The sequence below is a fragment of the Acyrthosiphon pisum genome, chromosome A1, assembly GCF_005508785.2.
Source record: "Acyrthosiphon pisum isolate AL4f chromosome A1, pea_aphid_22Mar2018_4r6ur, whole genome shotgun sequence".
In the NCBI taxonomy this organism is placed as follows: domain Eukaryota; kingdom Metazoa; phylum Arthropoda; class Insecta; order Hemiptera; family Aphididae; genus Acyrthosiphon; species Acyrthosiphon pisum.
In genome coordinates, this window is record NC_042494.1 from 155,069,599 (window position 1) to 155,082,371 (window position 12,773).

Below are 12,773 nucleotides of genomic sequence, written 5' to 3' on the forward strand. Positions count from 1 at the left end.
CAACTAAACGGTTTTTTGTACGATTCATTATCGTGACTTACTTCTCCGCTGGCTATATTGAAGTGACCAACTTCGCACTGGTCGCAGTTTACTCCAGTCACGTGTGGTTTACACTGGCACTGACCGGTCAACTGGTCGCATGCCAAAGGTCCGAATCCCGTCTCGGTGGTGCCAAGATGGAAACAATCACAAGGTTTGCAATCGCCTTTTTCGGGAGCAAGAGCGTCCCCGAAGTATCCTGAAAACAACGGTACCAACGAATTTAATATTTTTGTGACAACAAAATATTTTTGATTTTTTAATGCATATTTTTTTAGAGCATATTTGGTCAATTTTTAAAGCATAAGTAGTAAGTATACCGTTTTTCAACAGTGTTTTAGACCATTATTTGTATATAGCCCTGATTGCAATATTTATCAATCAGTAGAATGTTTATCACATATTATTAAGTATAATATTAATATACAATATAAGCTATTGTACGCGCAACCACTTACCAGGTAGACATTGGTCGCACTGCGGTCCACCCGTATTGTAGATGCACTTCAAACAATCGCCGGTCGTCCGATTGCAGTTACCAATTCCGTTCGGATCGACATTCGAATTGCAGTCGCACGATTTGCAAATGCTGATCGGTCCGGTCTTCCCGGTCGGGTCTCCAAAGTATCCGTCACTGCAGATGTCGCATCTTGGGCCTACAGAAAACCGTGACAGTTAAAATCCCGAAAGGCGTGAACGAGACACTGTGGCCGAGCGTTCGTGGTGGCATCGCGCATGTTTACCTCCGTATCCCTTGGGACATTCCAGACAAATGACCGTGTCCTCTCCGATCAAAACGCAACTTCCCTGGTTGGGGCATGGACACAGCTTACAGTCGAGCGCGGTGCCCTGCATAGCGTTACCGTAGTATCCTTTCGCACACCTGTCGCAATTCTCGCCAGCAGTGTTGTGCTGACAAATGCACCGACCTGCGCATAAATCAAACGTTTTATTATTATTATTATTTATTTTAATACAATGTTTGTTTGTGGGTCATATTAATATGTAGTTCGGTAAAATAAGACGCGAGCGCGTGCGTACGATTGGAATATTACTTATATTATGGCTAAAGGCAGTCTTGTAAGAGTAACTTTTTAAAATAGGCAATGTAAAAGTTTTTAGAAAGTAACATTTTTTTAAATTTATAAAAGTTCTAAATCAAATTAATTAAAGCTCTACCGGTCAGATATTTATACAAGCAGTTCTCTATTATGTTCCAAATTGATAACTTTGGTTTCCAAAAAAATAACAAAAGGGAAAATAGGTCATATGACATGCAAGTAAGCTACACTAATAAGAGTATTGGGAAAAAGTTTGTGGACTATCTAGGTCCAACTAATTTTAATTCATTGCCGCTGTACCTAAAAAAAAATATTTCTAGTAATGTAAATAAGAATAATTTTATAACTAATAAAAAAGCTATTGTTAATTACTTATTACTTGAACTTTAATTATATATTATGTAGAATTTAAGTATTTAATATTGTTGTAAATCACAAATTTAGTTCTTCTTTGTTAATCTTATCATATTTATTTTCTTTGTTTTTTTATTTTTAAATATTATATTGTACACTATCAACTCGCCACAAGCATTGATTAATTAGGTAGATAAATTAATAATTTATTGTTACATTGTTACACTGTATGTCATTTCGTTGTTTTGATAATGAATTATTATTTAATAATAATAAAAAAAAATGTATCGATTTATTTTAGCATTTTCATTTCTTAAATTAATTTTAATAGAGCATTTTACACCGTATCATTTGGTGTAACTGAATTACAATTACTCGTTTGTTGACTATATCAAATTATTTGAATTTTAAGTTGGGTATGAGTCAAACTAAACTAGTAAATAACTATAGTAAACATTTACGCATTTCGCATAAATTATTGTTATTAAAAGTAAGCTTTCATATCATTATATATAAAAATAAAAATTATAATTTTTATTCGTTATACATTAACATCTGAATAAATTGTAATAATATAATAAGAATCTCCGCTCTGTAAATTCATACTATAACAACGATAACAAATACGAATAAAACTTCTGACTAACTTGTATGTAAATTGTATTTTAACTCGAACATGAGCGTCCATTTCTTGATTCTTTTTTTTTTCGAAAATGTTAAATATAATATTATTATAAATAATAAAAAGTATTTGAATTTAAATTATATAGTCGGTGCAGACGCTATTGATAAAGTATTTAAAATACGTACTATTACCCACCGTACGAGTACCTATACCATACAAGACCGTAGTCAGGTATGTGTACCTATACAAATCATGTTTATAAATTATTATAAGTCATGACGATGATACAGAAGTATAGGAACTAGAAAATCGCCGTTACCTGTGTCCGCGTCGCAGATGGAGGCATGACCGTGACAGTTACACGGGACGCACGGCGAGAAAGGACCACCGCTGGTAGGCTCGTGTCGAGAACCAGGTGCGCACGACTCGCAGAATTGTCCGATGTATCCTTCGGGACAAGTGCACATCTCCACCCAGTTGGCCGGCAATCCGGGAGCACCGCGCCGGGCCGTCTGAAGCGAAACGTCGTCCAGGAATCCGACACCTGTTCGAAAACCGTAATTAATAATGATATCGGAGTATATTATAATGTTTACACTTTCAAGGTGTTTCGCAAGGTCGTGCTCTCGCCCCTGTTTTTTTTTTTTTTGGTTAGACATATTAAAATTCTGATTTTTGAAATTTTTAAACATACTTAATGAGACCATATCGTTTTAAAACTATTGAGATAATTTTAGTACTACTCTGCGATATAGTTTTCTGTTTTTCAACTGAGAGCCTCCTCTCCCCCTCCCCTTTTCCACTGTAAATTATTTAGTGGACAATTTTTTTCAAAATGTTGATTTACCCAATTCAAAATTCGAACGAATAGCTTTTCAGGTATTAGAATATCTATACTTAGCATAATAGTCCATAAAAATGGTTTTACAAAAATACGAAATAAATAGATCTAGCATTTATTATACTTGGACCATTTTTACAAACTATAAATATTGATAGATAGATTAATATTCATTGATAACATTTTAAAATCGTCAAATTGTTCGTATTGTCTTCCATTATCATATTTTGGACCTCTTATTCTCAGTATACAAATAGTTAAACAATTTAAAAACTACTCGATTGAATTTTGATTTTGACACATCGAAGTTTTTAGAAAAAATACCTGCTGAATAATGTACTATATTAAAATATATTTAAATGGAGGTTTTTGTTTGAAAACGGATTTTTATGTATCTCCGTTCTCTACGGGATACTTCTTATGAGTAGTACGAAAAATCTCAAGAATTTAAAAATATTGTCTTTTAGTACCAATTCCTATTTAAAAATGTCAAAAATAAGACTTTTAATAACAGCGTTGTCGAAGAAAAAGGGGTGAGCGTGCTTCGCGAATCCCTCTGAATACTATACGCAAATCGGCCGTGTTGTAGGTACGAGTTTGTTTTGCTCGTCAGACGTGTACGTACCTCTATCGGAATATGTTCCTCTTATTTTGATGGCCGTCAGATTCGATAATACGCTGAAGAAATCCCGAGCAGACAGCCTGGGCTGCCAGCCATAGTCCGGGTTCTCGTGTAGGCGGAATTTGTACATTTTTGGCTATATGGCGGAGGAATAAAAAACAAAACCGTTAGGATGATAATTAGTATTTAGTTGTGAATCAGTGTTGTCGTGGTGCCGGTTTAAAATATCATGGATTATCAATAGTCGCGTTTAAATCACCTTTCGTATACCGATTGCGCGCTCGGAAATTTTCAGGGTCGACAGACCAATATACATTGCACTAAATAATAGCAATGAGTCATTTGATTTATTGTATTCAGTACAGCTTTAGTTGCTTTACTCAATAAATTACAAATGTACGACACCGAAAACTCGTTATAAAAATAATAAAAAGAAATGGAAACTCGATACCGTCTATAATAGGTTACATAGGGTATATCTCAAATTCATATTTGTGCTTGTTAAAATGACGTTTCATAAAGTCCGGATACTGATGTTGGCTAGGTATTGATAATAATAAAAATGCAAAGATATTATTTATTTTCGAAGTCAAAAAATATTTGACCAGTCACTCGGTAATCAAATGAGAGCAATATAATACGAGTTTTTAATTTTCAATTATTTTAACAACAAGTTTATGTATATCTACATAATGTAGGTATCGGAGAATAATCCAACGTCGAGGATTGGAACAAAACAAATTTTTTATGCCTGAAGGTAAAACTAAAAGGTAAGCGGCGGTGCTATAACACTGACCGTAAAATATAAACAGCGAAATCGGTTAGACTGATCCTAAGGAAGGTACACAGTAGGTACATGTTACTTCGTAACGAGCTCAAATAATACTCGAAAATATAACGACTGACAAGACGTTTACCGTGTCGGAAGGCAATGTGTTTCCTTGTCCGAATATCGCTTGGGTGACGCGAAGACCAGCACCGCCCTCCAGGATGATGTCGTTGATGGTCGGGTCGGGACTGTTTTCGCCGATGCTCAGTTTGAAGGTCAAGTCGTGATTGTAACTGGAACGCTGGTCCCCGAGGAACTTGTCTGCAATCGTATAATACATTTGCGAGATTATAGCTCAGTGGACATAATATAGCCAATAGGGCACGTGCACTTTTAATAACCGTCGACCACTCACCCGGTGCCAATAAGTAGACGGCGTCCTTCGACGGCGAGGAAATCTCCAACGACTGTTTGAACGGACTGTGGACCGGCAACACCGTTCTGCCGAAGACGTCCGAACCATTCCATCGCTCGTTGCCCCGGACGAACACGCTCTCGATGGAAACTTAAAACACGTGTAAATATGCGGATAACGTGTTGTATAGGTACAGACCAGCACGCGAATAACAAAACGCAAAATTTAATTGCGCTTATATGCGTATATGGTGTATAATAGACGATAAAAAAAATAATAATAAATAATAAAATAAAACAATATAGTATACTATAGGTACCTCTTGAATAACCCGAAGCGGACTGGCACACCGAAGAATGTCCATAGCAGAAACAAGGAGTACAACCGAATAAATTGTCCTCGTCCAAGTTGAAGAAACCCGGTTTACATCTGTGCAATAAAATAACGATATATTTTATCGATTAAAAAAAAAAAATGAATAAATATTACACGCATATCCAAACGTGTAATTCTGTTTTATTGTTTTCCGCACTATAGCTGGTAATCGATAAATCAAAAGATTAATATTTTTTTTGTATATATAAAATATAATCCGATCATGTCATAACAACAATATTATTATAATATGTTATTGAATACGATCGACACGTGACTTATGCATTTTCGATATTCCGTGATTGCAGTGGTAAATAATTAGTCTACGAGGGAGCACATTTTTTCAGGCTAATCCAAGTGTTCTACTATTATAGTATCAAATAATCGTGGAAAGCGCGCAAAAAAACAATCGAGTTAAAAACATGAATATTATTACTGATGGGTATTTTTTCATCTTGTAACGAACAGGTGTGTTGTACTCACTTGTTGCATTGAATGCCCTCGACGTTCTCCTTGCAAATGCAATTTCCGTTTTCGGCCTCGCACCTCGGCTCGTTGTCCAGACTACCGGCCACGATACATCCGCACGGTTTGCATCCGGTCGGCCCGAAATCGAAATGGTTCTCGGCGCACCGGTCGCATTTGTCGCCGGCCACGCCCGCACGACATTGGCACTTGCCTTCGGAGTTACACTGCAAGCTCCGCGACCCTGCAAGGTATAGCGAATCGCCGATGAGTAAAAAACAAAAAAAAAATAATAGGTACTCGGGGAAAACCGCAAAACGTTTCACACCGTTCGGGGGAACCGTAAAACGTCCGTCGGTCGTCGCACTCTACACTCACCGACGTCGTTGCACTCGCACGGCGAACAGTGCGTGTCGCCCTTCCTCTGGTAGTAGTTCTCCCTGCACCGCTCGCAGTTCGCCCCGTCCCGGTTCCCGGCGCAGTCTAGACAGTGTCCTCCGTGTCCGGTCCGGTCGTATAGCTCTTTGTCGAAGAAGCACCGGTGAGAAAACTCGTTGCAATTGCATTCTGAAAAAAAACCAGTGAATTATTATTATTATTACACTATTATCGGGGCTTCGTATGACTTTTCGAGCCACGCACAATGATTGGTGGTGAGGAGGGTGATGGAGGGGGTGATGGAGGAGAGTCTTGAGAGTATGTCAAAGGCCCATATGTTATACCCGTATGTTCTCGCGAGCACGCGCGTTAGGTAAGGATAGAGAACTCGTAAAAAAAATTATATGCCTCGAATAATACGTTTACGCATGATAATCAGTAGAACACAGATTTTTGAAATCCAGCCGAACCAAACCTAAGATTTTATAACCAACCGGAAATGCATTTTTTAAAGAAATTTTACATTTGTTAAGAATACTACCAATTGTTAGTAGGTATTCGATTAAAAATTATTATGGTGTATGCACATTTTACGTCACAATCACTTTCTAAATACAATATTATAATAATAAAACAAAATAATATAGTATTCTCAGTCGTGTGTAGTAATTATAAATAACAAATGGTCAACATTGAGAGAAAAAAAATGTTCTTACATTTTGAATTTATCTTAGGTTTTGCCACAAAGACACGTCATCATAGTACCTTAAACATATTTCATATTTCATGGCACACCATGAAATCGTTTGGCCTTAAAAAACATATTTGAGTTAATGACGATTTTTATTAAGTATAATAAATTCTAATATATGTACAAAACTAATATCGATGGTCCGATATATTTCGAGACACCCTTGGAGCTACCTATACCACGAAACATTGTTTGCGAAGCACTAGATTATGAAATGTTGAAATCTCAAGACGATAATCATTAAAGAAAGCAAAAAAAAAAAAAAAAACAATAATCAACCATGGCTGTTATAGTGAATGGGGCGAAACCCCGTCGGAATGGAGAGAAATAAAACGAAATCGGTCGGCGTTTTAAATTTTACAAAAAGGATGATGACTACCGTAATGCGCCAGTCGTAAATATAAACCAGTTCTGGGTGGTAATGTCAACCAGATTCGCAAACTATTTAACAGCGCGTATAGGGATATATCATTTGTATATAATATACATATATATATAAATATATAATACTAAACTACAAATATTCGGCTTGATGTATATATGGAATATAAAATGTTCGAGTGGGAACGAGAACGAAAATTGTTTTTTTTTAAACCCATGTGCTGTAGATAACTATAAAGTGGACACAAAAAAATTAAGTCTTAAAATTAGAACATTAACATTGAATTATTTTAATCAGAATGCTAAATCATGTATTATGTTATGTCGCCTTTATGGATCATCCTATTATGGCAAAATAATATTATAGTTGGTAATTTAGTAATTACAATACACGGGTACAATAATTCAAAATGTCGATAAAATAATTTATAAAAACTTGACATATTATTATATTATTATTTATACTATTTTGTAATATTATGTTTATTATTCAATGTATCAATACGATACTATTACATTTTGATTTTAATATTTAGATAATCGGTACCTGATTTATTATTTCGTAAATTATTTATATATATATATATATATATATATATATATACATTATTATATATATATTAAATTTACATTATTTGTATGCGCATAAATTGTCCATGACACGAACTTGGATAGTGGATAATGGACTTATGATAATGGAAGACGTAGGTATACGGATGAGCGTAGAATTAACTTAAAGATTGTTTATGTATATACGTAACTAAATTATAGTCACTCAGTGTATATATTTGCAGCTACATTGCACCCAGTGCGTTAACGATATCGTGCTCAGTCGGGAATATCATAAAAATTCCGATAAAAAATTATAGGTACCTACATCATGTAGGGAACATAAACGGTTTCACTAATTAGTAACGAATTCGTAATATAAGTATAACCACCCAACGACCCAAGTTCAGTTTTTTACATAATGGTGCCTTGGTCAACTAAGTGGTTATACTTGAATTTTAAATTCCAAATTAATAACTTCGAATTATTAAGTGTAGTTTTATATATGTATTTTGATTTCACAATACATTCAATTGAATGTGTTTTGTAAACTTCACTACCCTACTAATTACTATCTAGTGATATCGTTTACGTGTTAAAATTTTAAGTCAATATAGTTCCAAGGTCAGTGAGCTCCGGCGTTGAATGTGTCGTTATAATCTATAAGAAATTATAATTTCGCCCTCACCCGATCCTCCCAACTCCCTCCTGGATAAATTAGTCATGTACAACGCAAAACTATAGTTGATTTTCTATTGTACCTACTACATCACGGCCAGAAGAACATTTGTATGCATTGCTACAAATTTCGTGATTTTTGTCAATTGCGTTTTTAACTTCTAGGTAAGTATTACTCTGAGCGAATAAATCTTGGACAACATACCTAATAACAAGCCCGTAGTTTTTGAAATACCAACGCGATCGCGATTGGTCGCCTGCCAATTAGTGACTTTTATCGGGCTAATAGGTGCGAAAAAAAGCGATATTCCGTTTACTAATGATCCGCGTGTAACGTGACCATATATTATGTATTATTATATATACATATACAACAATCGGCGTCATTAACTTTCACACGGTCGCCCGTCGCGCAACGCACAACAAATGCACACAGTATCTTCTTTTATGTATTTCACTGCTATTATTATTATTATTATTGTTTCGACTCGTAACTATACTACGAACGTACACGACGCGCCACGACACCGTTATAGGAGAAAAAAAAAATAATTGTTTGAGTAACCGAACCGTAAAACGTTATCGATCCCTATATATAACATAATACAATAATAATAATATATAAGTTATAAGTCCTTATATGCAGTGTTATAATACGCTCAATATAATATACACGCGTACAGGGTGATTTACTTGCAGACGTGCTCGCTCCGACCTTTGAACAATCTAAATTTTGGAATTTTTATAAGCATACCTGGAAATCATATATTTTGTGCACCGTTTAAACGGTGTCCTTTGCTAAACCTATTTTTTCAAATAATAATAACTTACCCTTATTCATTACTCTAAATTATAAAACTGGTGATATTTTTTTCAAACATTTTGATACTGGTACATACTTATATAATTTGAAATTCGAACGACTAAAGACACATGCCAATGATTATAGGTTGTAAGGTGGATTACGATTATATGGAAATTGCGTATAGTTATTAATATAATATCGATAATATATTATGATATAGAAGCATTTTATAATGCGGTGAGTAAAAATCGTCCTAGTGTAATAAGTTCTAGCCAGACTCGATATAGACATTAGACATATTTGTGTATAATGTAAACAGTTCCGTTATAATATTATCAATAACTAGAACAATTAATAATTATCCTTTGTTTATAGAGTTAAATAACTCAGAAACAAAATGTTCGTATTTCGATTTATAGATGCATACATTATTTCAAAACAATGATTTTTTGATAATATTTTAGTAAAAAAAAAAAATGATTGTTCTCATTTGGAAATAAACAGAATCACCACAGAAATCTCCGTAAAGTGTGCAAAAAAAAAACATCTGAGGATATGGATCTCGAGTAGGTACCAGGTACAATATCACGCGCTCAAGACAATTCAAAAATCAGAATACTGCGGCGTAGTTGACATGATATAGGATGAAAAAAAAAGGAACAAGAGCAGCACCTGTGGATCGCTCTGTATGACGACGTATATATCGTGCATTCCTTACTTGTGTGTTGTCGGACTATATTGTCGGACAGACGACAGTGTATTATACTAATATAGGTAGATATAGGCACTTACACGTATTGTGACGACAATACGGGAAGGCTCACACGCGTACGTGTACACGACCATTCGATTGGGTCTTTTGGACATAACGTACAACACAAAGAAAACACTATAATATGGTCCGGACAGGAATCTCTCCCGAATGGGTAAATCTCGCGCGCTGCGTAAACAATCACACCTCTGAAATCTCTTTTCGTATTACACACAGCGGTAGGTACACCGGCGCAGAGGACGGGCTGCAAACGCGTCGTAACATATTATATTATATTGTAGATACGAGCTGCATTGTGGTATGGATACATTATAATAATATGTGGGTATACGCAGACGACTCGAGCTGGGTATCAGGAGATTCGAGATATTATATATTATTATTATTTTAGGTATATCGATTGTGGAGGACGCCACACGGCCGCGGCACGTGTTCGTCGCGTATTATAATATTATCATGATCAGCTTATAACAATTTTTTACTATCGTTATCGGTACGACGATATGTTACATATTATTTTTATACGGGTGGGTACTATTATTAATTAACCGTTAATAATAATTGTTGTTAATTGATAATATAATATTTTAAGACGAGCGTACCGTTTACGATTTCAAGCATATACATTATAACGTGCGCCGGGGGAGCCGTTCTCGTTTATGATTGCTTGCAATGACTTGTGAATTATAATGATAATGTGTACGTATGTGTATAAAAGTGCGTTGAAACGAAACGTCTAAGACAAACTGATATCGCACGGCTGCAGCTGACAATCCGAACACGAGCCGAGTACCTATTTAATTTAAACAATTTTTTTTCGTTTTTAACGGTCAGGTCCGCGGGGTGCGCACAAACGGTTCAGTGTGTATACTACACTCGTGTGTGTGTGTGTGTGTGTGTGTGGAAAGTCGATAATGATTTATTGCGGCACGAAGTGCAACGACAGCAATATGCGCACACACAGACACGCTAAACCCTGCCGATAGTGCGCGCCGCCGACAAATACCTCATTAGAGGTCCTTGTGTCCAGCGTGCTCTTAAAAAAAAAAAAAAATAATAAATAAATAAATAAAATAAAAAACCGGCAGCTCCCGTTCTACCGAGATAGGTTCGACGAACCACTGCACGACGCATAGGTACACGTCGCAATTATACGCAAACGGCACACTATATTATATACGACGACGATAATAATAATATATTAGTAATATGATATTATATTATATATTACACGTCATTATCGCGTGTGTGTGTGAGTGTGTTAAAGATTTTCATTAATCAATCGCGCCGTAAATCTGTCGTAAAGTTCGTCGCAAAAACCCCGGTAAAGGGTACATAGGTAGTTTCGGGTACCTATATTAGGCAACAATTTACAGTATAATATTATTATCGCATATTTCTATCGTCGGCGACGATTCGAGTTCCCAGCGGGCGCGCGTAGAAAATCATTGGACGCGTAAAAAAATAAATACGATATCGACACACGAAAACCCGTTCGGGCCTTATACATGCGTAATACGTACCTATTACATTATATTATTATTATTATTATCATCTCATCGAGCAGACGTATATTATATGATCGAACCGTAAAAACCGTTTTACATCGTCGTTAAATATTATTATTATTATTATTATTGTATCCGGGTGAAAAATTCAGCGATTCCAATGGAAATCATATATTATATGTATATAATATATATATATATATAAATAAATAGAACGAAAAAGAAAAAACGCGCTCGCTCGTGCACACAGATGACGACGGCGTACGGCCGATACTTGGGGCATTCCGGCATTCAAACGTCTTTTCCAAATATGGCGCCGCCCGGTGCAACGGCATATTTCTCTTATATACCTATCTACTATAACAATAATAATATAATAATATAATCGGTAACTGCGCAAGCGCATGTACATCAGTCACATCAATAACAGATTACGGTTTTCGCCAAACACATAATAACTATGGGCACGCCGTAATGACGACGAGGTCCGTCAGACCGGCACCTCGTGAACAACGTCGTTTATAACTCGAATGTTTTTTTTTTTTTTGGAAAGCCAGTGCTCAACATACCGTTTGGTGACAAAAACTCGAGAATTTATTGTTACACGACAAATCGTATCGCCGCCGAAATCGAAGCTTCGATTATTGTGGTTTCACCGCACCACGAACGATAAAAACGTTGATTTCTGGTGGGAGTTACAAAATTTGAACTTTAGGTTACAAATTGAAGGTAATTACTAACCATGATTGAGTCACAATATTCAAAAGAGTTTTGGGGTTCACATTTTGATTTAGTGGTGTCATCCCAGCTGCGACCCTCCTACGGGCTACATTTTTTCTCCAAATATAAGTTTCCAATACATATTATTTTAGGCAATCTTATTATATCTCAAATTGTGCAGATTGATGTTAATAAATCATCTTTACAGATACTTAATATTAATATTAAAACTAAGATATTTAATTAATTAAGGATTGTGTTATCACCCCCCCCCCCAAAAAAAAAAAAAAAAAAATGTTGGAACCTTAATAGGTAATAGTTGCTGACAACGACCAAGAAAAGTGATAATTTCTCACCCCTACCACTCTGCATTTGTTTGTATATATAATATAACGTTATGATGTAGGTACGCGCGAGCAGTGCAATTATTAATAACGTCTGAGGTATGTTTCCAGAAAATTTATAGCAGATTTGTACAAAGTTCGTATACAGAGTGCTGTTGTGATAAAATCGCTAAAACGTCTCGTTGCGGTGATATTGCAATATCATATAATATTAATAAATTATTATGCGTTTCAGCGTTTATGATAGTAATATTACTATATTTTATAACACGATCCGTCCCATTAGGTCGTATAAATTTCATTCGCGAACAAACGAAACGC

At 35.6% G+C, this 12,773-nt stretch overlaps 1 protein-coding gene across 2 annotated transcripts in view; it reads right to left on the reverse strand.

The window, feature by feature from the left end:
- The window catches only part of LOC100160481 (laminin subunit gamma-1), a 57,357-nt gene that overhangs the window by 4,793 nt on the left and 39,791 nt on the right, over positions 1-12,773 (reverse strand). For both annotated transcript variants that reach the window (XM_001944298.5, XM_003246078.4), the window contains 10 exons: positions 5,945-6,133; positions 5,585-5,810; positions 5,046-5,155; positions 4,727-4,876; positions 4,460-4,632; positions 3,546-3,678; positions 2,399-2,623; positions 783-968; positions 498-695; positions 42-238 (listed from right to left, as the gene is read on the reverse strand). In XM_001944298.5, the coding sequence (XP_001944333.2) occupies positions 42-238; positions 498-695; positions 783-968; positions 2,399-2,623; positions 3,546-3,678; positions 4,460-4,632; positions 4,727-4,876; positions 5,046-5,155; positions 5,585-5,810; positions 5,945-6,133 (1,787 nt within the window). The remainder of the gene's footprint in view (positions 1-41; positions 239-497; positions 696-782; positions 969-2,398; positions 2,624-3,545; positions 3,679-4,459; positions 4,633-4,726; positions 4,877-5,045; positions 5,156-5,584; positions 5,811-5,944; positions 6,134-12,773) is intronic.